The 24,258-nt window shown below is 40.0% G+C and overlaps 1 protein-coding gene across 1 annotated transcript; it reads right to left on the reverse strand.

Annotated features, from left to right (window-relative positions):
* Nucleotides 1-201: 201 nt before the first annotated feature.
* Nucleotides 202-23,967, reverse strand: tsg101a (tumor susceptibility 101a). The gene is made up of 10 exons (XM_072272338.1): nucleotides 23,826-23,967; nucleotides 23,567-23,651; nucleotides 17,397-17,462; nucleotides 16,426-16,589; nucleotides 13,386-13,512; nucleotides 9,573-9,636; nucleotides 5,795-5,898; nucleotides 3,488-3,690; nucleotides 2,057-2,296; nucleotides 202-489 (listed from the first exon to the last, which is right to left on the reverse strand). Exons 1-10 carry the CDS (start codon nucleotides 23,865-23,867, stop codon nucleotides 400-402), a joined length of 1,185 nt encoding a protein of 394 aa, XP_072128439.1. The 5' UTR covers nucleotides 23,868-23,967; the 3' UTR covers nucleotides 202-399.
* Between the last annotated feature and the right edge of the window lie 291 nt (nucleotides 23,968-24,258).

Genomic DNA, 24,258 nt, shown 5'->3' on the forward strand with positions numbered 1-24,258 from the left:
GCATAATAAATTATTTGTAGAAATTTATGAATGTGCAGGAGTGACTAAACCTTTAAAGATGACCTTGTGTCTAACATGGCTTGATTCTCCCCCCCCCGCCCCATAATAATAATATACAGTTGATGACTTTTCTCTAAATGTTTTAGGCATTTCAAAGAAAGCTGGCAAAATTAGGAAGTTTCATGACATTGACACTTTAGCTTAAAATTGATAGTATCTTTATTCTAATGTCTACTTCTGCAGGTTACAGGTAAATACAAAGTGCTGTCACAAAGATGTTTCAAAGAAAACAATCAGAGTCAACATAATTTACAGCTAGAACATCCAATAACTTATCTTTTGAAGTTGGTTAATTGCAGGCAAAAAAAAGAGACCGTTCTCTGCAAATCGGACAATTATTCAGTACAAGTCACTAAGGCCTGCTGTTTTTCTTGCTTTCTGCATCAATGCTCGAAGCTGGAACTGTTTGCGAGATAGGAGGCGTACATGCTGTAGGAAGAAGAGAGTAACATTAATGTCAAAATTCATTACTCCTGAAAGACATCTGGCTAAAAGCTGTTCTGTAATCAAATTATTAAGATCCAACATAAGTGTCAGATCAGTTGTCTATAATTTTTTTTCCTCTGGTCACCATGGAGAAATAAGGCATGAGCAATGGATCATAGCTTTAAAGTTGGATACAGAATATTTCTGGATCATTAATGGGTTTAAATACAAAAACACATTGTCAGCAACACCAAAGTGGAAGCAGCAGTACAGGAAATTGTTAAATTCAAAGCAAACTGTGCCGTTTAAAAGAATAGGAAAGTCAGTTATTGAAGATACAAGTCCAGGCGGTCTTCAGAAACAAAGGGAGCTCGATGCATGAAAGCCTTCACTGAAAATCATTAAAGGTCAAAGGAAAAACTAGGCAATATTCATTAAATCTCAGAACATTCAGTACAGTGCAAAATTCTAGTAACATGATAGAGAGTTGGAGATTCTTAAGGATAAAATCATAACATGGAAATAGGCCCTTTGGCTCAACTGCTCCAGAGTGACCAAGGTGCCTATTTGGTCAGTACCACTCTAAATCTTTTCTATTCATGTACCTGCCTCCGCCTACTGTCAGAAAAAGTGGGGTTTAAAGATTTACTAATAATATCTTTAAACTGGTAAGTCTTGCAGTGAGTATACATGGAGAATGGGAGGAAGACCAAGACTAAGGATCATGAGGAAATTCACCCAAAAAATAGGAAGACTAGGGAACTAGCTCCAGGAATGAAAAACAAATACTATATATTCTCTTATTAGTGCATTGCTCATTGCCTCAAAGTGCCTGATGCCTCTTGATGGTAGACTGATTTAAGCTATGACCTGTCAGTTAATGATAATTTACATTCACAGATAATAAAGAACTGATGGCTAACCCTCCTGTTAAAAATATTGTAGCTAACTATAGAAAGCCCAAACTTAAAATAATCAATTCCATTTGGTATTAAACTCAGAGCTACTCACAAAAACTCACATTAAACTGAATCTCTAGGCTATGCTCAGTCACAGCAGGTATTTACTACACTGGACTCTTAACCTAGTAAAACTGCAAAGGGCTTTGCAGAAATCTGAACTACATCTGACAGTAAACTCTGGAAGGTAACAATGGAACAGCTCAATAAAAGTTTTTGGCATCATCTTCAACACAAAACTAATGAACAGGGTGCTGGGGATGAAATTTCAGATCTTGTTAAGCAGAACTTGCTGCTCTGGATTAGGTTCATACAGCAAAGAGATTTTAATAAAGTTGAAAATTTTAGAAATAAGGATTTCATGGACAAGAAGGTGAGATGGGTAAGTAACCAGTTAGAGATACAATCCTCACAACTGGGCTCACACCATATTGATTAGAGATCTGGGAAATACTCAACTGCCCACATTACTGTTAAGGGTTGCTAACAGATGCTGGGGCTGTTCTCAGGAAAGTAATGTGGACAATTAGGAAGTCATTACCAGAGCCAATAAGCAGGGAATGGAATACTACCCAAGGTGCATCTATTAACACATCAATTCAAGCAATCACCTTTAAGAAGACTTCCAAATCAATGACATCTCGTCTCAGAGCTTCACCCAGGTAGAAAATGGTGTCCTCAATGGCATTCTCCTCTGCATAAAGATTTAGGATTTGTTTGTACAGTGGTGCTGTTGGCACAACAACTTCATCAATGTCATTATTTTCACACTGGTTCTCCATTTTCTCCAGTGCAACACTCAGCTCTTCATCTTTCTTCTTCAGAGCTTCAATATTCTTGTCTACATCAGACTGGGAAAAGTGACAGGTTTTGAGTCATTAAAACTTCATACAGCTGGAGGAACAGTTTTTATTAAAGAAATCTACAGGGTGGATACGCTATTTTGAAGGAATACAATTTACAAAGTACAGAGGCAGACTCCTGAGGCAATACTCAAAAAAAAAAAAAATTCAAGCATGATTGTGCTACGTTATGCCTATATTAGTCCTCTATTCAGAAATTATTTCTGAGGATGTTTAAAATAAAGTACTCCAATACAGTGATACATGAGGGTGAAGGATAAGTAGAAAGATTAGGAGAGGACGCAAGACTGATAGGCCAGGTTGCCTTGACGCACCTGTGCCTGGCGGTTTTCCCATGCTAACTCTGCAATTCAATATGCACACGATGGCATATACAGCAGCTTGAAGGCTCACATAGTTTCTGAAAAAACTCCAATCTGAAAATTTGAAACTAATTATAAACATAACTATCCCTGAACTAAAGATGGAATCTTACCTTTAAATGTAGGTCAGCAAATGCACCATTCAAATGAGGCTGGAGTGAAGCAGAGGTGTTTGATGCACAGCTCAACCAGCCTCTGCTCAGCAATTTAGGAAATGCCCCCAGACTCCATTACAATTTCACAAGGCTCAGAGACGTGTCAGATCCACATGTGTCTGCCTGTTATTGAAGGTGGTGTAGGCATTACAGCTACCCAGCATTTCACCACAGAAACCTCTGGAAAGCATTTAGGCTTTTTCAAGTCAGAGTGAACATCCCCACAATTAACTTACAAATTTCTATTAAAACAAATGAGTCATTCCATAATGATGAATAAATTTACAATAAAACAGGAGGTCAGAGGTCATTCACAAAACAAAGATGAAACCAAGTAAGCTTGGTTAAAATCTGGAATTCGGTCAGTTTGGTGGAGCTGTCATCAGCAGATCCATACTGAGAATCAACTTTACCAAACTCTGTCATTTCCAGAAACACACTGCCTACCCACAATTCCAACTACTTCTACTACTTCACTAGGATTACTGAGGAAGTGGTATTGATCTTTAGAACATGTATGGTTAAAAGCTGATACAAAACAGGTTTAAATAAAAAGGATTAGGTTAATATTTATCTTGCTGGCAAATTTAAGGTGATACAAAATAATGAGCTCCATTATCATTCTGTTATAAGAGCAATCCTTTCAGGCAACTCAGTCTTACCATTTCTTGATCCAGCTGACTGACCATCATTTCTAGTTTCTGGTGCCCTTTCTTCAGGTCCTCCTCTGTTCGTTTGAGGGCATCAAGTTCAGCTTGGGCACGGTCCATTTCTTCTTTCATCCGCCAGCGCAGTTTATCGCTAACCGCAGAGATCAACGAAGCGCGGATTGTGTCCTCACCAATGGTGTTGTCTCTGCCAGGACCTGCAAGACAAACAGTATGAGATAATGAGATAGCTTGAGAACGGCATCATTTCCAACTCTGAATTTATTACTACCAGTTAGCAGTCTTCATTACACATATGTACTTAACGGCAAAAAATATTGCATACCATTAACAAAATACAATGTGTGCAGGGTAACAAAAGCAGCACAGCAACATCGGAAGAATACCTGAATCAGCTGTTGAAAAACAACAAACAACAGCAGGCTTTCAGTCTTCACCTACGATGCTGTGTTTTGATTAAAAGGTTACACTACACTGTATTTGTATTTTACTTTCCATTTAAGGTTTTATATAAGGTATAAAAACAATCAGCATTGTAGACCTGTTCTGGTGTTAGATTTTCATCAGCAAAAATCTTCGCAAACTTATCAATAGTTCGTAATCAGCAGACTCTAAAAATTTAATACTGTGCCTTTTCTTAAATTTATCTAACCAGCCTGTTGAATATTCATAGTAACCTTCAATTTTCAGTTCGTCGTGATAGAGCTTTGCTTGTTTCATGATCAGCGTACGTTCATTCCAACGCAGACATCCACACGCTTTACACGATCAAGATCTTCATTTTTCACTTTATGCAGTTTTTCTATTTTTCATTTACTTCTGTTCTTTACATATGTGAGGTTACTTCTCAGAACTGTGGTGTGCAAAGACCTGTGCATCGTCTGGGAACCTTTCCTGTGCCTTGTGGAATTTTCCATTTGTAACTTCATGTAAGGACTCAAAACTTTTGGATTTCGGAGGTTTTCGGATAAGGGATACCCAACCTCTCCCTCTCTTAGAATAAAATTTACAAACTGTCCAGAATAAAATATGTACATTGTCCCTGAGACTTGGAGCAGCTTTGATTCAACCACTTTGATCCTTCTCCTTTGATCCTTTTTTGATCTTTTCAAGATTCAGGGAAGATGCATAGACTAAGCCAATCTTTTTTCCTGTTGCAGTTACATCCCCCAAAACACTTCAAAGGTCTCAGTGGAAATTTGTAATCTTTATCTTTACTCTTTTACAAACGGCAATGAAGTTATCCTGAATACATGAAGTTTGTTGGAAGTGGCAGATGTGAGAAATGGAAAAATACAAGTCGTGACACAGCCATTAACAGAAGTGTTTTAGTTATAAGATGGTGAATTAAACTAAAGTGGTTAAAATACTCTACCATAAGGCCAATGGGAGAAAGCAGAACATTATCAATAAAATTAAAAGCATTGAAAAAATGTATTCTAAATGGTATTGGTTAAATTTCAGATTTTGTAAAAAAAATATCAGTGGACTCAAAGAATGATTGTTTCCCAAACTGAAATAATGAGAGAAATTGAATTGCCTCAGCTCCACAGTTTTATATTTTAATAATTTCTAAGAAATACTTTAAAATGATTTAAAATGCCAATCAGAAGTTCAGGGGAATTTAATTTGGGATTCTAATATAGCATTTTGTATCATACAAGAATGAGAGGTAAATTTTCCACTGCTGGGCAGTTGCTAGTAGCTGTCTGCAAACTTTAAAGAGTCAGCAAAATGTAGAAGATTCCTTTCTGTTGAACTTAATAGGTCTCTAATGCATGGTCTATTAGAAACTAGAGGTCAGCTAGGATTCCTGATCCTGATATAGCCCAGTGACATTAAGAAGCTGAGTTGAATGATCTTAGTTAAGCACCAATCAGAATATTAAATAGGACTCTATGCTCCTGGACTAAGAGAGGGTGGTGTGAGAGATGGGTTGGGGGGGGGGGGAGTGCAGGGGAGGAGGGAGCACTAAGGCTTCTTACTTTTGATTACTGTAATGATTTTTGCAAGCAGTGTGAATTTAGTGGTGGACAGGAACAGGTTTCATCAAATAGTGAGTCAACACTTATTCATAAGCTCACATATGAGTATTGCACATTTGCCAAGATACTGGAGTGATGCTAAATCGATGGAACAGAAGCCTGTGCCGTCTGAACTTCTCTGCCATGCCCAGCAGACAAGAATAGAGCAAGTGCACTGTCCTGAAGTCACCTGATATAAAATATTACATTCCAGCTTTTACAGGACAATATTTCCAAATTCCCACAAGCAAAAAGAAAATTAAGTGTATGTTCTCACCAACACCTGCAGCAGAAGATTGGCTGGAATATGGATGCTGTTGCGTAGTCCCTGTGGTCGTAGGATATGAACCTTGAGGAGGATAGGGAAATCCTGGAAATCCACTGGAAGCATGAAAGAAAGAAAACCAAGCATCAATGCACAATGACGTACCGTACTTGTAAGAAAAGTCCAACACTGGCAGCAAACCGAGGCTGTTACCAGCTGCCAGAGGCACATCGATACAAGGAAACAGCAAGGCATCTGGTCACATGGGCTTCTGCATCACGATTTTTTATCCATAATAAAAATTACAAACATTGAGTAATTGGAAAAGACCTTTTAGAAAGAAATATGTTCAACAGTATGACTGACAATTAGTTTCTTCAAACGTAATGTTTAGTTGTAGCTTGTAGAATCTCCCTTAGCAGATGCTAGATCAGATATAAAATACGAATTGCAAGTAGCATCTATAGATTTACAACATTTTTTATTGTAAATAGGAAGCAGACTTTCCTGACAAGGCTAGTAGTTATTGTGACTCCTAATTATTCTAGTGAAAGTGGTGGTAGACTTTATACTTGAAGTACTGCAGTCCTGCTAGAGGTGCTCTTACAGGTGGTTCAAAGTTCAAATTACTTCATTATCAAAGTATGTATACTATATACAACCTTGAGATATGTCTCCTTACAGACAGCCACAAAACAAAGAAAGCTAATAGAACCCATTAAAAAACAAGACCGTCAAACCCCCGATGTGCAGAAAACAATAAATCATGCAAACAATAAAAGGAAAGCAAATAATATTCAGAACTGAAGTTCATGGAAGTGAGTTCATAGCCATGAAGCAGGTCATCACTGCAGCCGGTCTAGGAGCCTGTAGGCTGCAGGTCACAGCCTCAGTTCAGCGCAGAGCCGAGTAAACCTCGCAGGCAGCGAGCTAAACACTGGCCCGTTCCTCACCTCCAGCCCCAACACCCTGACCTTTCCAAACTGGCCTGGCACATAAACAGTCCAAGCAGCGGGTCACTCCTCACTCTCGGACCCAAACCCTGTTGCCTTGATTTGGCCCATACCCAACCTTTCCAATCTGGCCCTGCACTTAAATCGGTCAAAAATCAGTCAACAGACAGCAACTTAGGCAATGCATCAGTGCAAACAGAGGTCACAAAGTGACGTTAGTCTTCTGTCTTTTTAACTTGTGGAGACAATACCGACATCTTGACTAAAACTTTTATTGTGTGTCATAGGTGGTCAGTAAATAGATTTATTTCATGGTTAAGAATAAGAAACTATGCACTTATCATCTATGCATACCACACATTATTCCTCAGACTTCTTTAGACCAAAGCAGAAGTGAGCAGATGGGAGGCTGCAAGTTGATACAGAATTCAATGACAATAGGTTCAGTGCAGAAGACAGGCAGCAGCATAGTACGGAGTAAGTAAAGACTTTTGGATTAAATTGTATTTATTTAAATATATAAGGACTGACAGGTAAGGTGGATGAATCAGAGGGTGGAAAGTTATGTGAGATTAACAGAAGAGGAGGACTGGCAGCTAAATGTTCCAGGTATAAGCGGAGGAAAGAGACGAGGGGGGAGTTGCATTTATGATTAAGGAGAATCTCACAGGAATAGTCCGAGATGAAATTATTGAGGGGATTACTAGTGAGACTTTATGGCTGGAGCTGAGAAATAAGAGGCTGATCAACATGCTGATAGTGTACTAACAGTCACTGGGAATTAGAGGAACAAATATCCAGGGAGATTTCAGAAAGTTGCAAGTATAGTAGGGGCTTGTAACTTTCCTAATATAGACTGGGACTGGCATAATGCTAAGGGCTTAGATGGGTGGAATTTATTAAGTGTGCTCAGGAAGCTTCCTCAGGCAATATACAGAAGGTCCTTTTGACAGTATTAAGCAGGAACTAGTAAAAGTTGGAGTAGGTTGTTTGCGAGCAAATAGATGTCTGGCAAATGTCAGGCTTTTAAGTGAAATGTGAGTTCCAGGTATGCATATCCCAGTTATAGTGAAGGACAAAGCTGGCAGGAGTAGGGAACCCTGGATGATGGATATCGAAACTCTGGTCAGGAGAAAGGAAATACAAGTCAGATTCAGGCAACTGGGATCAAGTAAGTCTCTAGAGGAGTACTGAGGAAGCAGGAGTAATACTTAAGAAATAAATCAGAAGAGCAAAAAGGGACACGAGATAGCTTTGAAAAAGAAATGAAGAAGAATTTGAAATTATTTATCGGCAGTGCAGATGGTATTCAAGAATTACAAACGGGATCTTGATCAAGTAAGTAAGAAGCCCAAATAAAATATAATTCAGCTAGGGATTAGGTTTGTATTTTGGGAAGACTTCAGTGAATGGGTCTTGGCGAGTGTTGTGGAACAGAGGGACCTACAAGTATATGGTTCCCTGGAAGGGTCACAAGCAGACAGGGTGGTGAAGGCAGCTTTTGATTTGGAATTTATCAGTCAGGGGTTGGGACGTTACACTGCAGCCATACAAGATGTTTGTAAGACTGCATCTGCAATATTGTGTTCAATTTCGGTCACACTATGAGAGTAAGGATGCTATTAAGCTGGAAATAGTGCAAAAAAATTACAAAGATGTTGCAAGGACTGAGTTAGAGAGGTTGAACAGGCTAGGACATTACTCATTGCAGGGTAGGAGAATAAGGGGTGAACACACAGGTGTATAACATAATGATCGTGTGAATGCACGCCGTCTCTTCTATTCCCCCAGCGTTTGGGGAATCAAGAACTAGACTATAGAAGTTTAAGGCAAGAAGGGAGAGATGTAAAAGGAACTTGAAAAGCAACCTTTTCATCCAAAGGATGAAATAAGGGAGTTGCCAGAGGAAGTGGATGAGACAGGTACACTAATAATATTTCAGAGATACTTGGACAGATACATGGATAGGAAAGGTTTAGGAAGACATGGGCCAGACACAAGTAATTGGGACTAGCTAAGATGGGCATCTCAGTTGGCATAGACCATGGACATGTTTCCACAATGTATCGCTCTGACTCTATGAAAGCAATTTTCATACTTCAACTCAACAGTGCTGTGGGAGCACCACCCTTTCTCCCTGTGACACTACTTCCAGGGGGCAATGTACTTGTACTTTAGCAGTTCAAAGAGGTAACTTACCTTCTTGAGGGATAACAGGGACAGTGACGAATACCACCCTTGAATTGATGCCCGCACAACAAGATGTATTTTTAAGGGAAAGGCAATGTGGCCATAAAAATTATACAGAGCCAATGAAGAGGAATTGCTTAGATTAAAGAATCAGAATTACTACAGCAGAGAGTGTCTGAGTGTTCCTATTCTGAAAGCTGATTGTTGTGATTTGCCCTCACTTTCACTGCAAACAACGCCACAAAGATTGCAGAATATCAGGCACATGCAATCTTAGCAGTAAGTATGCACCTCCTTTGGGGTTTCTGTCGATCTGTGCTCGGCTTTGTATGTTTTCTCTCTGCTTGGTTCTGGAATGCTAACTTCAGGCTCAGATTAACATATAGCAAGACAATTATTTCCAGCAATTCATTAACTAATGCGAGCCCAGCCTCAGCTAGAGGATCATCACACTGTTTCGGTCCTGTTCAAGTACCACGGAACTTTTACATCCATCTACATGGATAGAAGGAACTTTAATACCTAACAGTAGCAAAGAATATCAACCAAGCTAACACGCCAAAATGAAGCAATTAAACGAACACATAAAGAATGTGCATGTTATTTATACCATTCAGTGTGAGTGTTCTGGTAAATACAAACCGTACCCAGTGTTGCTATGGCCCGACGGGTATGGTGCTACTCCAGCTGTCATTCCAGGCATGTAGGAAGCTGAAATGAGAAAGCAAAGCACACAAAGATTAATGGTGTGTTAAAATGGCTCAGTTAATCACGTGCATCCTTACAATATCATAAATACTGCTAAAGTTACTCAGAGAAATTCTAGGGGTTATGTATTAGACAATTATGCAGTATTCATAGTTGAAAGTCCCTTTCTTTCCTTGTTGATATCATAGCTAATTTATCACATATAAATATTACCAATCTAAGCAGAACTATTCGGCACAATTTATTTTAATACTGCTTGATAACCCTTCTGGAAATTTTGTCAGTTCCTGCTGGAGTCCATTCATAAACCTCTCAGCACAAGACCAATGCAATGGGCTGGATCGTCTGGCCAACACTGCACTAACTCTCTATACATATGGCAGCTTCTACTCAGAAAGTGGGGGTGTATCAGAGTCCCTCAATGAGCGATGAACCACTGACTTTCTGACCACTCACTTGCCAGCCAGCCAGCCGAGTTAGATCTCCTGACACTTCCACTGATGGAGTGGCTGCCTCCTTTTCCAGCACTTTATCATGCTTCTCTTGACCTGACTGCTGTAAGTTAGAAGGCCTCAGATAATCGATGCCTCGCAGAAGGAATGAGACAGTTACATCGGATCACTATACTATATTCTGAAAGATGCTCATGGATTTGGAACTGCCCCTGCAGAATCAAAAAGACACTGCATCAATGTAGTGTTTAGGTAGGTCTACTGACACAGGAAATCAGGGAGATGGCAATGGTGATGGGGGTTGGTGGACATTTAATTACAGAAAGGTGATCGGGGAATAACTGCAGTAAAATCTGATGAAAGCATCATACCTTGTGAATTAATGTTTCCATCTTAGACTGAGATTGATTGAGACTGCTTACTCATCTATTTAAAACTACAACACTCTCTATATATTCATCTAACTAATATAAAACAAGGTTTCTGGGTTGTATTACTGATCATTATAATAAGAAATGTGTAATGAAAACCACTGGCTGAGATAATATGTTCTATAATCTTTCCCTATCCATTTATTTATTCAGTCATTACAACTGATAATTTATCCATTATAATACGGCTTAGAATTTCAATTATGCAGTTAGACATAGTTGAACATAGATACATTTGTTGCAATCCTCAAACTGCAAATTATTTTGCAAAATTTGCTGAGCATTACATGTTCTCTCCCTTACGATGAAGGTGAATATTGGTATCACTGTTGATGGATGGTCATACAATTTTGTTAAATGATCCTAAATCTGATGCTAAGAGCAACAAAATTTGCCTGAAATAATTGTTTAATTTGATTTTGTTTAATTTGTTTTTTTTTCTCTTTATCTTGAGGTACCAAGGAGTATATCTCTTATGTAGCTCAAAACAACACTGCTTCTCAGCTTTCCGATCTTAATTTTACCAAATATTATGGAGTTTGACATTTCGGAATTACAGACTTAAACATGGACACAAATCTTTATGTGATCAGATTGAAAAACAGCAGTTAGTTTCATCTAATTTATTTAATGTCATTGGAACAAAACACTAATACTATATCACCCAGTTAGTTTAGCAGTGTCGATGTGTCAATGCCAACCAATCTGCTTAATTCAGTTGGGAGTTCAGCACGATTAAACTATAGCAAGCGGCACAAACTGTGGGCACAGCTAGTCAGTTACTCCAAATCAAAACCTGTAGATACCGAAAATCTGAAAACACTCAGGTCAGTCAGCATCTGTGTGACAGAGAGTTTAACTTCAAGGACGCATTGTTAAAAGAGCCATGGCATTTCTATCTTCTCACCATGGCATTTCTAGCATTACTTCATTACAGATATTTCCACTGACCTTTCTTTCCTTCCCCTGCAATCTCTACAATTTAATAACTTGTTTTTTCTTTAAATTTTGTCTAGTTCTGACAAAGAATCTTTGACCTGAAAGTTTAACTCTACATTTCTTTCCCTTAGTCAATGAATAGTGGAGCAGATGTAAATCATGTGATTTGAAGGAATGAACAGTACTTGGATAGTTAATGCCTAATCAAGAAGTAAATACTGTTTTGTGCATGGCAAGTCATGTCTGATGAAAGTTCTTAGAGGTTTTCAAAGAGGTAACTGAGAGGTAAGGCAGTGAATGTAGTCTACATGGACTTTAATAAGGCCTTTGCCAAGGTCTCACATGGCAAGCTGATTCAGAAGGTTAGGGCACATGAGATTCAGGGGAGCTAGCAAGGGGGGGGGGGCGGGATTCAGAATAGGCTTGATGATAGGAAGCAGAAGGTGATGGTTGAAGGTGATTCTCCAATTTGAGGCCTGTAACAAGCAGGGTGCCCCAGGACCTATGTTAATCATTATCTATGTAAATTACTTGCATATGAAAGTATTTGGCATAATTAGTAAGTTCTCTTACTAGTTACAATAAATTGCAGCAATCTTGATCAGTTAGGGAGATAGGCGAAGAATAGCAGATAGATTTCAACTTAGGATAATATAGAAGCACAATGCCCTTGAACGGAAAAGTCTACAAAATGTATTGGATATGGCCCAGTCCTTCACGGTTAATGTCCTCTCCATCAATGAGCACATCTACACAAAGCGCTATCACAGGAAAGCAGCATCCATCATCAAGGACTCCCACACTGCACCACCCAGGTCATGCTCTCTTCTCGCTGCTACCATCAGGAAAAAAGTACAGGAGTCCTAGGACTCATACCACCACATTCAGGAAGTTATTATCCCTCAATCATCAGGCTCTTGAACCAGAGGTGATAACTTCACTTGCCCCATCATTGAAATGTTCCCACAAACTACAGACTCACTTTCAAGGACTCTTCATCTCATTTTCTCAATGTCCATTGCTTATTTAAGTATTATTATTTCTTTTTTCTTTTGTATTTGCCCAGTTTGTTGTCTTCTGCACACTGGTTGTTTGTCTGTCCTGTTGGGTGTGGCATTTCATTACGTTAACTATTATGGTTCACACATTTACTGAGTATGCCCACAAGAAAACAAATCTCAGGGTTGCATATGGTGACATATATGACCATAAATTTACTTTGAACTTTGAGTGAGGTGATTCATTTTGGACATTAAACCAGGGTAGGACCTATACAGTGAATTACAGGGCACTGAGAGGGACCTGGAAGTACAAGTGCATAGTTCGTTGAAAGCAACCATGTAAGTAGACAGGGTGGTGCAGACGACTTTTAGCTTGCTGGCCTCATCAGTCACGGCCAAGTTAAGGAGTGGGGATGTTATGTCCACTTATATAAGCCATTGGTAATGCCACACTTGGAGTATCATATACAGTTTTGGTCACTGTGTTACAGAAAAGACATTGCCATGCTGGAGGGGGTGCAGAAGAGAGTTACAAGGAAGCTGCCTGGACAGGAAGACCTGGGTTATAGGAAGGTTACAAAGTGCCAAAATAATCTCATGTCTAGTCACATTAGGGCTTCATTTGCACATGCAGGTACTGAATGGTGAACCCTATATAGTTCCTTGATACAAAGCCTAAGCTTAAGGGGTCATCTGCAGCCCTTGATGACTGACCTTGTTAGAATATGGAGTATACATTTCTTGCATTATCTTTCATGGCCTCATTTTCTTACAATGTGGGACGAGTTTCAAAAACTACATAAATTTATGCTTTAGTGGTGAATGAACTTTAGTGAGGGTACTCTCAGTTAACTTCCAAATGTAAAAACAAAAGATACATATTCGCGGGTTTAAATGGATCAGATTTAACAATTGAAAAAGTTACTTACTGTTTGGTGGCCCTGCGGCTTGGTACTGAGGGTAAGTTGGAGGTGCAGCTGGCCTCGAAAAGACTGGAGGCTCCTCCCCAAACATGACAATCATCACCTGGATCAGCCCATATAGATCAGAATGTGGCTGGATGAGAAAAATACAGCATTAAATCTCCACTGAAGCAACACCCTGATGCTCTCGATTCTTGATTCCACACGGAAATATGAACAGAATGCCATTGAATCAATCTGCAAATGTGACTGGTGCAATTTTCTTCCAAATTCCCCATTTGATTTCTTGTCCTGAAAGCAGCTCTGAACAGTCTTTCAAATCTCCTAACTTAAAAACCTTTCGAGCAGGCCCTCAGCATTCTCAAAGGAAATACCCACACTACTGATTATTCTGGGCCTCACGTCACGAAGATGTGCTAATGGGCGTAAGAGCAATGAAGCCTTGATGAACAACATTTCCACCATGTTTCGCTGCTCTTTTTGGTCTGTTTTATATTTAGTGATTTTGGTTGCTGCAGAACACTTACCCAGTCTTCCCATTTAAGGACTGTCACTTCTTTTTACCCTTGTTACCAGGACACTATTCCTGTTCCAGTTCAAGTGGAATGCAGCCCCTTCTGGCTCAGAACTGGCGACAGTGCCTCAACAAAAATAAAACAATTCTTTCTAATGCATTAAAGAAAAATTGCACCCTTAATCCCTTAATCCTCACTGGTACTACTGTCATTTTGTAAACTGGCCCTGAAATGTGTGATTACCATTGAATCTATGCCCAAGAAGACTCAGGTCCCATTTTGGGCACGAGATTTTGGTTTAAGAGGTAATTGATCTGACTCGGGAGGCAGAGAGGGACCTATTCCCCATGTCCTTCACTGAGCCAGCTCTGTGCTCAGTCATTTCACCAGGTACAGTTGCTCCAGCACACTCCTGGAGGTCTTAGTCTCAATGATCTAAATGCCCTCTTCCACTGGAGAATGGTAACCCAAGTTCACTCACTACACGCTGGAGTAACTAATTCTTTAGGATTCTTGAAATTCTGGCTTTACATGTATTCACAATGTAGTTAAACAGTGACTGGGTTAGAGTTGCGCTGGGACTCACTTTAGTGGCTGAACCGGTCCGCTTTCTCATTCCCTGTCGACTAAAGCACTCAGATTTCCACAAAATGATCAGTACTTTCCTGGCAGCCCCTCTATACTCATCACCAACAATAATGACATGGTCTACAGAAAGGAGGTGCAAGGCAAATAACCTCTTCCTCAATGTCAGTAAGATAAAGATGATTAGCGACTTCAGGAGAGCTCGCACCACTCACACCCCTCTTTAGGTCTGCGGCACAGCAGTGGAAACTGTGTGCGGTTTCCAACTCCTGGCAGTGTACATCTCACACAACCTGTCATGGTCCCAGAACACATTCCGTACAATCAGAAAAGCTCACCTGAGTTGGACCGCGCACATCTATTCTCACATTGTTCTGCTGATGCAGTAGAGAGCATCCCAACAAGCTGCATCACCGTACGGTAAAGAAACTGCACTGCGGCGGACTGAAAAGCTCTACAAAAGGTACTCAAAACAGCCCGACATCACTGGCACCTGCCTACCTGCCATCAAGGACATATATACAAAAAGGTGCCGGAAAAGGGCCAGTAACATCATGATGGATCCCACCCACGCTGCTCGTGATCTATTTGTCTCACTCCCATCAGCGAGGAGGCCGCGTAGCATCCATGCCAGATTCAAAATCAGTTACTTTACCCAAGCAATATGGCTGATTAACACCTCAACCCACTAACCCACTCCTCTATACCCCCAAGCACCACTATTTTATCATTTTCTATCAGGCACCTTATGTACAGACACTCCTGTGCCTAGCGTCACTTTATGGACATACAATCAATCTACAAGCTACCTTACGTATTTATATTTATAGCAGAGTCCAGTTAATTGGGCCGCCAGTTAATTGGGGCAGCTACTTATTTGACACAACTCTTAAAGAACAAAAACTGAATCGAGAAAATAGTCAGGTTTCTCTTCGTTTTATTGGGACACTAAACTGCTTAATTTTGGCAAGAGACTGCTGGGAACAGTTTCTAACTAGTGTCAGTCATGTGCACTTGTGTGCCCATTAGACACAACACCATACCTTGATTGAACAGGTTTTAAATAGCGTCAGATGCTTGCATTTGTGTTCAAAAAACAGCAATTTCTCATGATAGTTGGTGAGAAATAAGACAACTCCAACTCAGAACTATTTTGCTCACTGTGGTTTCAAGCATTCAGGATTGGAGATAGCAGAAACAGCCAGGAGTGGAAAGGAAACAATTTCACTACTTCAACAAGTCAAAAACTATGAAGAGTTTGAAGGTATTGACACACTCATCTTATACATACCAATTAAAATGAAGATTTGGAGGATGCAATCATTGAAAGCATTGTATGAAGGCAGTCTATTATCTGCACTGATTTTGCTCATTTACAGTCAAAAGAATGTGACACAGATGAATTCCTCCATCAACTGGTACTAGGAACTAATACATAGTTTATAGTAGTGTAGTAGCATTGGTAGTGTTCTAACTTATTTTGTATTTTATTTAGATACATCATTTGTCATAATTTGTTACTCAATTTGTCTTTTTTATACATTTTTAGCCATTTCCATTAAATTTTAGTTAATTGGGGCAGCAGTTTAATTGGGCCAAAATGTACTGGTCCTGGTGTGTTCCAATTAAATAGAATCTATATGGTTGTGTTTATTATTATTATGATATTCTTTATCTTATTGCGGGTTTTTTTTGTGCTGCATCTGATCTGGAGTAACAATTAATTCATTCTCCTTTACACGTGTTCCAGAAATGTCATTTAAAATCTTGAATCCTTGTATCCAAGAATCCTCAATCTAACATCTTCCATCTTTAACCAAGCCGGCTGTCAGCCTGACACTCTCTGGAGGCAATCCACTAACATCTACTTTTCCAGAGATCTTGGCTGCTAATATTTTCCTCTTCTGTGGAAGATAATTGCCTTATTTAAAATCTGTGATACTCACGTGTTTCCACTCGTGCAGATAAGGGAGGTAGATTTTCCCATTGGCATCAACATGTTTTCCTGTTTTGATCATCATGGTGCTAGTGGGTTTTACAAAGCAGATTGGTGGGTTGTAAGGGTAGGAGTCCAGCAACCAGAGACAGACGGGGATATTGTACATATTGCCTGCAAAGATAAAGTAGTCAAACGGCTTTATTGCTTCTAAAATAAACTGACAGCTCATTTAAAGGGGTGAATACAGTAGGTCAAGATTGGCTTCAACAATAAATTAAAAATAAATATGACTAATTAATATTCCAATGCTGGTCCATGAATGAAACACATTGGGCTCAATGTTCTTAGACCAGAATGACATCTCCAAAGATCTGTGAAGTCTTCTCTATTTCTAATTCCAGCACTTCCTCTCAACGATGCACCCAGAAAAGAAATAACAGGAAAGCCCCTGCAGACAGATCATGATCCAAATCCACCCAGTAACACATGCTGGCAAGTCAAGTTAACTCTCAGGTCCGCTCAGCCTCATGGTGCACAGAATTCATTCTCCCTTCCTTGATACGGTTAGAACTTCCTACTAACCACCTCCAAACTATAGTTTTCAAAGAGCATGAATTGAATACAGAGTTGATTATTGTTCCAAAGTTTAACCTCCAACTTAGCTGACATCCAGATGTGCCACCTATTACATATACAAACACGCTTGATATTCCTGGCACATCAGAGGAAGGCACGTTATGCTGGTGAACCCACAACCAGATCATAACCGAGAGTCCAGCGGGGTTTCTAGAACATAGGTCCAAGAGGCAAAGCTTACTTATACTTTTGATTACAATTTAAAATTTTCTAGTTTTTAAAAAAATAATTATTTTTGATTTATAAATGTCTTTAGAGATATTTAAAGCTGTGACAAGTCAGCAGCAGCTTTGACAGAAAACAAAGTCCCACTTCCACAATTGCTCATAATTCCTTTCTTACCTTTGTAGCTAACTGGGATCGTCCCGGTGAGACTCATTAGCTCCTGTGAATTACCATTGTTGAATACTAAAACCAGAAAGGGAAAACAAAGTCAACATCTCACTCAATCACAAGTGTTTATGGAAAAGACACTCAGCTTCATCAGTATGTAATGAAACCATGCCACCTGGTGCAGCAAAGAACATCAGCACAAGCAGTGGTAACACCGAGTGTCAGAGCAGCTCATGGTGAGAAGCTGAAAAAGCTTCCACATTTGTGACCCAGTTTAACTCACATTTAAGAGCAAATCAAGTGAATACTACAACAGAACATTGCTTTTCAATTTATACATTTCACATTTGATAAATGGCCATAAACGAGACCCACTGAACTATTCCAAATGGAATAGATCTGTATGACGGAAGTTCAAGTACACACAGGAAACACTGAAAGTTATTACACACAAGTACAAACAATAATAATTCATGTATATAAATGCAGGAAAGAAACAACTAAAGATATTGAACTCAGTAAGGTAATCCAGTAAAATGGGGAAGATGACAGCCTATGAATTATACCAGCACTTTGAAACCAATGTCAGTACATTTCAATTGCCTTTATTCCTGTTTTTTTTTAAATCACAACTCAGTTTCACACAATATGAATATCCCTAATTGTTCCTTAACTGGAATTGCCAAATAAGGCAATTAGTTCAAGAGAAAATCAGATTTGTGTAATAAATCACACAGTAGATGGTACAGATGAGCCAAGGACGGCGGATTTTCATGCCCGAAAGGAAGTGAGTACACCTGGCAGATTTTACCACCCAACGGATTCATGCTAATCAAAATTTGTTAACGAATTTAAATTGCACAGATGCTGTGTCGGAATGCAAGCTCAAATTAGGATTTGAAGAATAATGCCAATTTAGCAGGAAAAATCACAGAGAAACGTAAAGGAAATAATTCTGAAGGGGATGCCCACACACTACATGCATGTCGCACTCCCCCCACCACAGAGTATCCACGAGGCACCGCCTCAGGAAGTGTTGAGGAAAATAGTATCCGTAAAGATTTTGATAGACAAAGGGTTAATATTGGCTTTTTGAGTATGGAAACCAGTTTGCAGCTTGGTTTGTTATAGATCTGGCCTTGGCTTTTAGCAGACACGACTCTTCAAATAAATACTTGCAGTTGATTATCTTGTAAGAATTAGACTCAAGGACGAGACAAACTGTTAATACAAAGTTGTACACAGGACTTAATTTTTGAATTTTGACTGCTGCTATGGGTATGGTTTATCACAAGAGAACTGCATGTGAATCTTGCTTATCTTTTCCAATTCACAAGGTTAATTGAACAGCCTTTGCTTTTGCAATGGATTTGTACATGCATAAAAGGAGCTGTGCTCTCTATTATTTGGAGTTCGAAACACACTGTTAGAGGCTCCACTCTAATTTACTTGCATCAACCTTGATCGAATTTCCTTAGGAAATTAACTTCCCTAACGGGAAGGCAGCAGCCCCCATCACAGATCCGGACCACTCGGCCATCCCCTCATCTCACAGCTACCACCAAGCAGGAGGTACAGAAGCTTGAAGGCCCACACCACCAGGTTCAAGATCAGCTGCTTCCCTTTTCCCAAATCAACCTGAGTACAGCAACACTATCATCACTTTGCATCACAAGAGACTGTTCTACATAGAACATAGAAACATAGAATAGTACAGCACCGTACAGGCCCTTCGGCCCACAATGTTGTGCTGACCCTCAAATCCTGCCTCCCATATAAGCCCCCACCTTAAGTTCCTCCATATACCTGTCCAGTAGTCTCTTAAATTTCACTAGTGTATCTGCCTCCACCATTGACTCAGGCAGTCATTCCACACACCAGCCACTCTCTGAGTAAAAAACCTTCCTCTAATATCCCCCTTGAACTTCCCACCCCTTACCTTAAAGCCATGTCCTCTTGTATTGAGCAGTGGTGCCCTGGGGAAGAGGCGCTGGCTATCCACTCTATCTATTCCTCTTATTATCTTGTATAATTTATGTTTTGTTTTCCTTGTGAATGCTGCACAGCTGACAAGCAAGCTTTTCACGGCACATTCTGCATACTTGTACTTGTGCAATTGACAGGAAGGTCAACTTGGCAGCAAAGTTTGCGCAAAATCTTTATAAAACATTCACTAGGCTGCAGACAAGATCACGTGGCCAATTCTGAGCACAAAGCATTAGAAAATATTGAAGGGGTGGGATACATAATGCCCTACAAGACATCTTTAAATGTATATATGACCATATATTTTGGGTATATATCTCAAGAATGGTTGAAAAGAGATAAATATTTAATGAATGTTTGCTGGTGGCTGGTAAAAACCCTTACTAGGAAATGGTTATCACAGGTGAGTCCAACTTTAAATGTATGGATGGAAATTACAATGGACATTTACAAAATGGAGAAGATAACAGCATCTGTTAATCATAAGTTGGAACAATTTTATTCACACTGGAAAAAATGGTTTAACTACATAGGCCTGATTTTATTCTCACAGGTCCATGAATATGTTGTAAAAAAAAAGATCACTCCCTACTCTGCATATAATTTTCTTCTTTCGATTGTTCTTTCCTTCCTCTCCTTTCTATAAGTGTATACCTCAGATAAATATTATGTGGAGATTTGTGACAAATATGATTACATGATATATATGTACAGTATCTAAAACACATCTTATGGAAAGTTTGATGATTAAATTCAATAAAAAAAATTACAAAAAAAAATATTTAAGGCTCAGAAACAATGCAGAGGAATGGCTTAATTATATGAAGGGATTGATATCACTCCTTACAGCAGTAACAGGAGCTGATCTGTTCACAATTACACTGACAGAACAAATTAATTGTCATTGCATGGGGAAAGAGCCAAGCAGTAGACTTAACTGGGCCATTCTTCAAAAGCAGGCTGCCACAAATCACTGATGGTGCAAGTGGTCTCTCTTGCTGTGTGATTTTAATCTGCCATTTTATAACTGATTTTGAAATTGTGAAAATAATTCAGAAGACAAGGGTCAACATATCCAAGATGTGAGTGCTCTTGAACTGCCTCTAGTTAAGTTAAACCTAATTCTCAATGCTTGAAATTCCACGCTTGCATTAAGTGAAAATTATTTTTAAAGTGCTTTCAAAACATTTCTTCAAGTTTGTTACTTTACAAAACTTGTTTTTTTTTTACAATTAAGATACAAGTAATATACAATCCCACTTGGATAGGAATTAACTACAATGGTTCACACATTAAGGAGATGGGATTTCCATTTGAGTGATCAAACTTGTAGTGAGGAAAAAATGCTTTCCTTGCTGATCTACAGGATGTGACTCGTTCACGTGGTACTAATGGTAATTTCTACATCCTGTGCACAAATTGTTTAAAAGATCAAACATATCTTGCCAAAACTCATTAAGAGTGGTGGCTCCCACTTCATCAATAACCACAGATATTGTTAAATTAGTTAAAAAGAAAAATGAGACATATACTAAAATTGGATCAGGCCCTTGAGGAACAGAAGGGAAGCAGGACAGAATCAAGAAATGCTAATGTCTAAAAAGTGCCATGAAACTTCTTATGGCAATTAGGATTTGGGAGAATCCCAAGGTATTCCATACATATATTAAGAATAAGAGGGAAGATAGGAAAAGAGAAGGGCCACTCAAGACAAAGAATTTATGTGTGGAGCCAGACGAAGTTGGTAGGGGCTTTACTGAGCACTCTGCATTAATATTCATAAAGAAGAAGAACATAGATAGTGGTGATATCAGGGTGGGGTATGTTAATATTCTAGGGCATATTGATGCTAAAAGACTAGTGTTAGGTGTCCCGAAAAACATTAAAATGGACAAGACCCCATGCCTTGATGGAGTCTGCCACAAGATACAGGAGTGAGACGAGGGAGGAGAATGTTGGAGCTTTGAGAGAAATCTTTGTATTCTCTTTAGCCACTGGCAAAGTCCCAGAAGACTGGAAAATAGTCAATATTGTTCCTCTGTTTAAGAAGGGCAACAGGGATAATTGCAGGGAAATTACTGGAAAAGATTTGCAGGGACAGGACTCTAACTTGGAAAAGAATGTAGTTATTAGGGATAGTCAGTGTGAGGTCCTGTTCACAAGTTAGATCTGAGCTTTTTAAGGAAGTGACAAAGACGATTGAAGGTGGGGCAGCGGATGTTGTATACATGGATTTTTGTAAAGCACTTCACAAGGACACTCTTGATAGGCAGGTCCAGAAAGTTAAGTCACATGGGATCTAGTGAGCTGGTAAACTAGATACAAAATTAGTTACAGAAGATAGAGGATAATGGTGGAGGAGAGTTTGTTCTGACCAGTGACATTCTGGAAGGATCAGTGCTAGGACTTCTGATGTTTGTAATATTGGACAAAAATGCAGGAAGTCTAATTAGTAAGTGGAGGTGAGGATGGTTAAAGGACACAGAACATATGGACCAGCTGGAAATTTGGGCAAAATGTGGAAGATGGAATTTAATCTGCACTTTTGCGAGGTGATACATTGTGAAAGGTCAAATACAAGAGGCAAGTATATAGTAAATGGCAGGACTCTTGGTTACATTGACATCCAGACTGATCTAAGGGTCCATGTCCACAACTCCCTGAAAGTGGCAACAAAAAGCAGCTATGGTGGTAAGGAACCCGTAACAATTGTCGCCTTTGTTGGTCAGGCCATCAAACATAAAAGCTGGCAAGGCAGGTTGCTGCTGTATAAAATTTTGGCCAGACTGCATTTATAGTCTATGTCCAGTTCTGGGACTTCTGGTCTGTATTTTACCTACAGAAGCAAAAGGTCTACAGCGGCAGCGGTCTCTCCGGCTCTCCATTCGACATTGAACCACCCAGACAACAGCAATAGTAACATCCGTCAGCTGTTTATTGATTACAGTTCACTGTTCAACACCATCATCCTCTCAGTACTAATCAATAAGCTTCAAAATCTGGGCCTCCTGTCCCTCCCTCTGCAACTGGAGCCTTGACTTCCTCCTCGGGAGGCCACAGTCAGTGCGGATCATCCTCCTCACTGACAATCAGCACTGGCTCGCATCAAGAATGTGTGCTTATCCCACTGCTCAACCCTCTCTCTCCGAGTGTGTAGCCAGACAGCACTCAAACGCCATCTCTTCATTCGCCAGTGACACAACTATTGTTTGCAGAATCTCCGATGGTGATGTACATCAACCGTGCACTCAACAGCAATAAGACCAGGGAATTGACTGTGGACTTCAGGATGGGGGGGAGCCAGGACATAACACCTGTCCTCTCTGAGGGTGTAACAGTGGAAAGGGTGAACAGCATCAAGCTCCTGTGTGTCAATATCGCTAAAGATCTACTCCGAGTGCAATTATGAAGAAGGGCTGCCAGCAGGTATACTTCATTAGGAGTCTGAAGAGATTTGGTGTATCACCAAAGACCGAACAAATTTCTACAGGTTTACAGTGGAGGGTGAGCATTCTGACTGATTACACCACTGTCCAGTATGGAGACACCAATGCACAGGATTGGAAAAAGCAGCAGAAGGTTGTAAACTCAGGATTCTAGCTTCCCCACCATCAAAAACATCTTCAAAAGGCAATGACTGGAGATGGTGGCATCCATCATTACGGACTCTCACCACCAAAAGCTGGCTGGTCATCGGCGAGTCAAATACTTTCTCAGGCTGGAAATATCAAAATACTAGAGTGCAGAGGTCTAAGATGAGATTTAAAAAAATAAAGATTTGTGAGGCAAAAGTGTTTTTGTAACACAGAGACTGGTAAGTACGTGGATTGCATTGCCAGAGAAGGTGCTAGAAGCTCATAGGAAGACAATGTTTAAGAAGCATTAGATATATACATGAATAGGCAGGGATTAAAAGGATATAGTTGTCAAGCTTCATTGTGAGGGGTTTTGCGTGAGTTTTGATAAAGATTTTGAAATTGTGTCAATTTGCAAGACGCTAACAATGTAATCCAGAAGAAGATTCTAAAGGTCCACAATTACAAGATGCATTGATATTCAATGATTTACACAGCTCCTGGGTCACTTCAATTCATTGGCTTAAAGATAACGCATAATCGTCATGGCACAAGAAAAGTCAGAATTACCATGACTGAAAATCAGAGATTGATTTTGATTTCTCCCCAATTACTCACCGTATGAATCGTTCACGGGCTTGAGGTCTTTATAGGTGGAGGTAACATTTAGGATTTCTCGCACGGTGAGATCCCTGTATTTATACTTCAAAAGAAAGAAAAAAAGTCACAATAGTTCTCTCCTTGCTCCTGCTCCCTCCTTCCGCCACCGTCCCTACCGCTCACTCCAGTCCAGCCTCACACTCTGCCCCCACCCCTCCGTGCCTTTACTCCTACCGCACTTTTCTCAAGCCGCCTATCCACATCGCCCTCTCCTTACTTTCGACACCATTTTCTTCAGCACTCCCTCGGCTACCGCCATCGTCCCAACTCCCTTCGCTTTGTTTACTCTTTCTGCCCCTTCTGTTTGCGTTTCCTTTTGCTTCCGCTTCCGATCAGGCAGATCCCAACCGGAAGCACTCAGCTGGTCATGCGCGGTTCGGGTATTCTGGAGGGGGGCCCGGGAATGGGAGGGGCCCCAGGAAAGGGCGGGACCCTAAGAACGGACAGGATTCGTCAATTGGACACACTGATGGATGGCGCCGCCAATGGGAAAGGAGCTCTGGCTGCGGCCGGGTCCCCAATTGGGTTAGTCATGGTTGGTATTACTTGGTAATACACTACAGGAACGTTTGCAGGTGATTTGGCCTTTCGCTATCTGTTGGGCTATTTTAACTGCTTGTCTCAGAAGTGCTGTCCACTGCCGCTCTCCA

This window comes from Mobula birostris, chromosome 11, assembly GCF_030028105.1.
Source record: "Mobula birostris isolate sMobBir1 chromosome 11, sMobBir1.hap1, whole genome shotgun sequence".
NCBI lineage: Eukaryota > Metazoa > Chordata > Chondrichthyes > Myliobatiformes > Myliobatidae > Mobula > Mobula birostris.

Bases quoted from the DNA above. Each gene is read 5' to 3' on its own strand.
- tsg101a (XM_072272338.1), bottom strand. From the start codon at position 23,867: ATGGCGGTAGCCGAGGGAGTGCTGAAGAAAATGGTGTCGAAA. The intron at 17,463-23,566 runs GTGAGTAATTGG...TTCTGGTTTTAG, and splicing joins GCCCGTGAACGATTCATACG to TATTCAACAATGGTAATTCA. The intron at 16,590-17,396 runs GTAAGAAAGGAA...TTATCTTTGCAG, and splicing joins GATCCCAGTTAGCTACAAAG to GCAATATGTACAATATCCCC.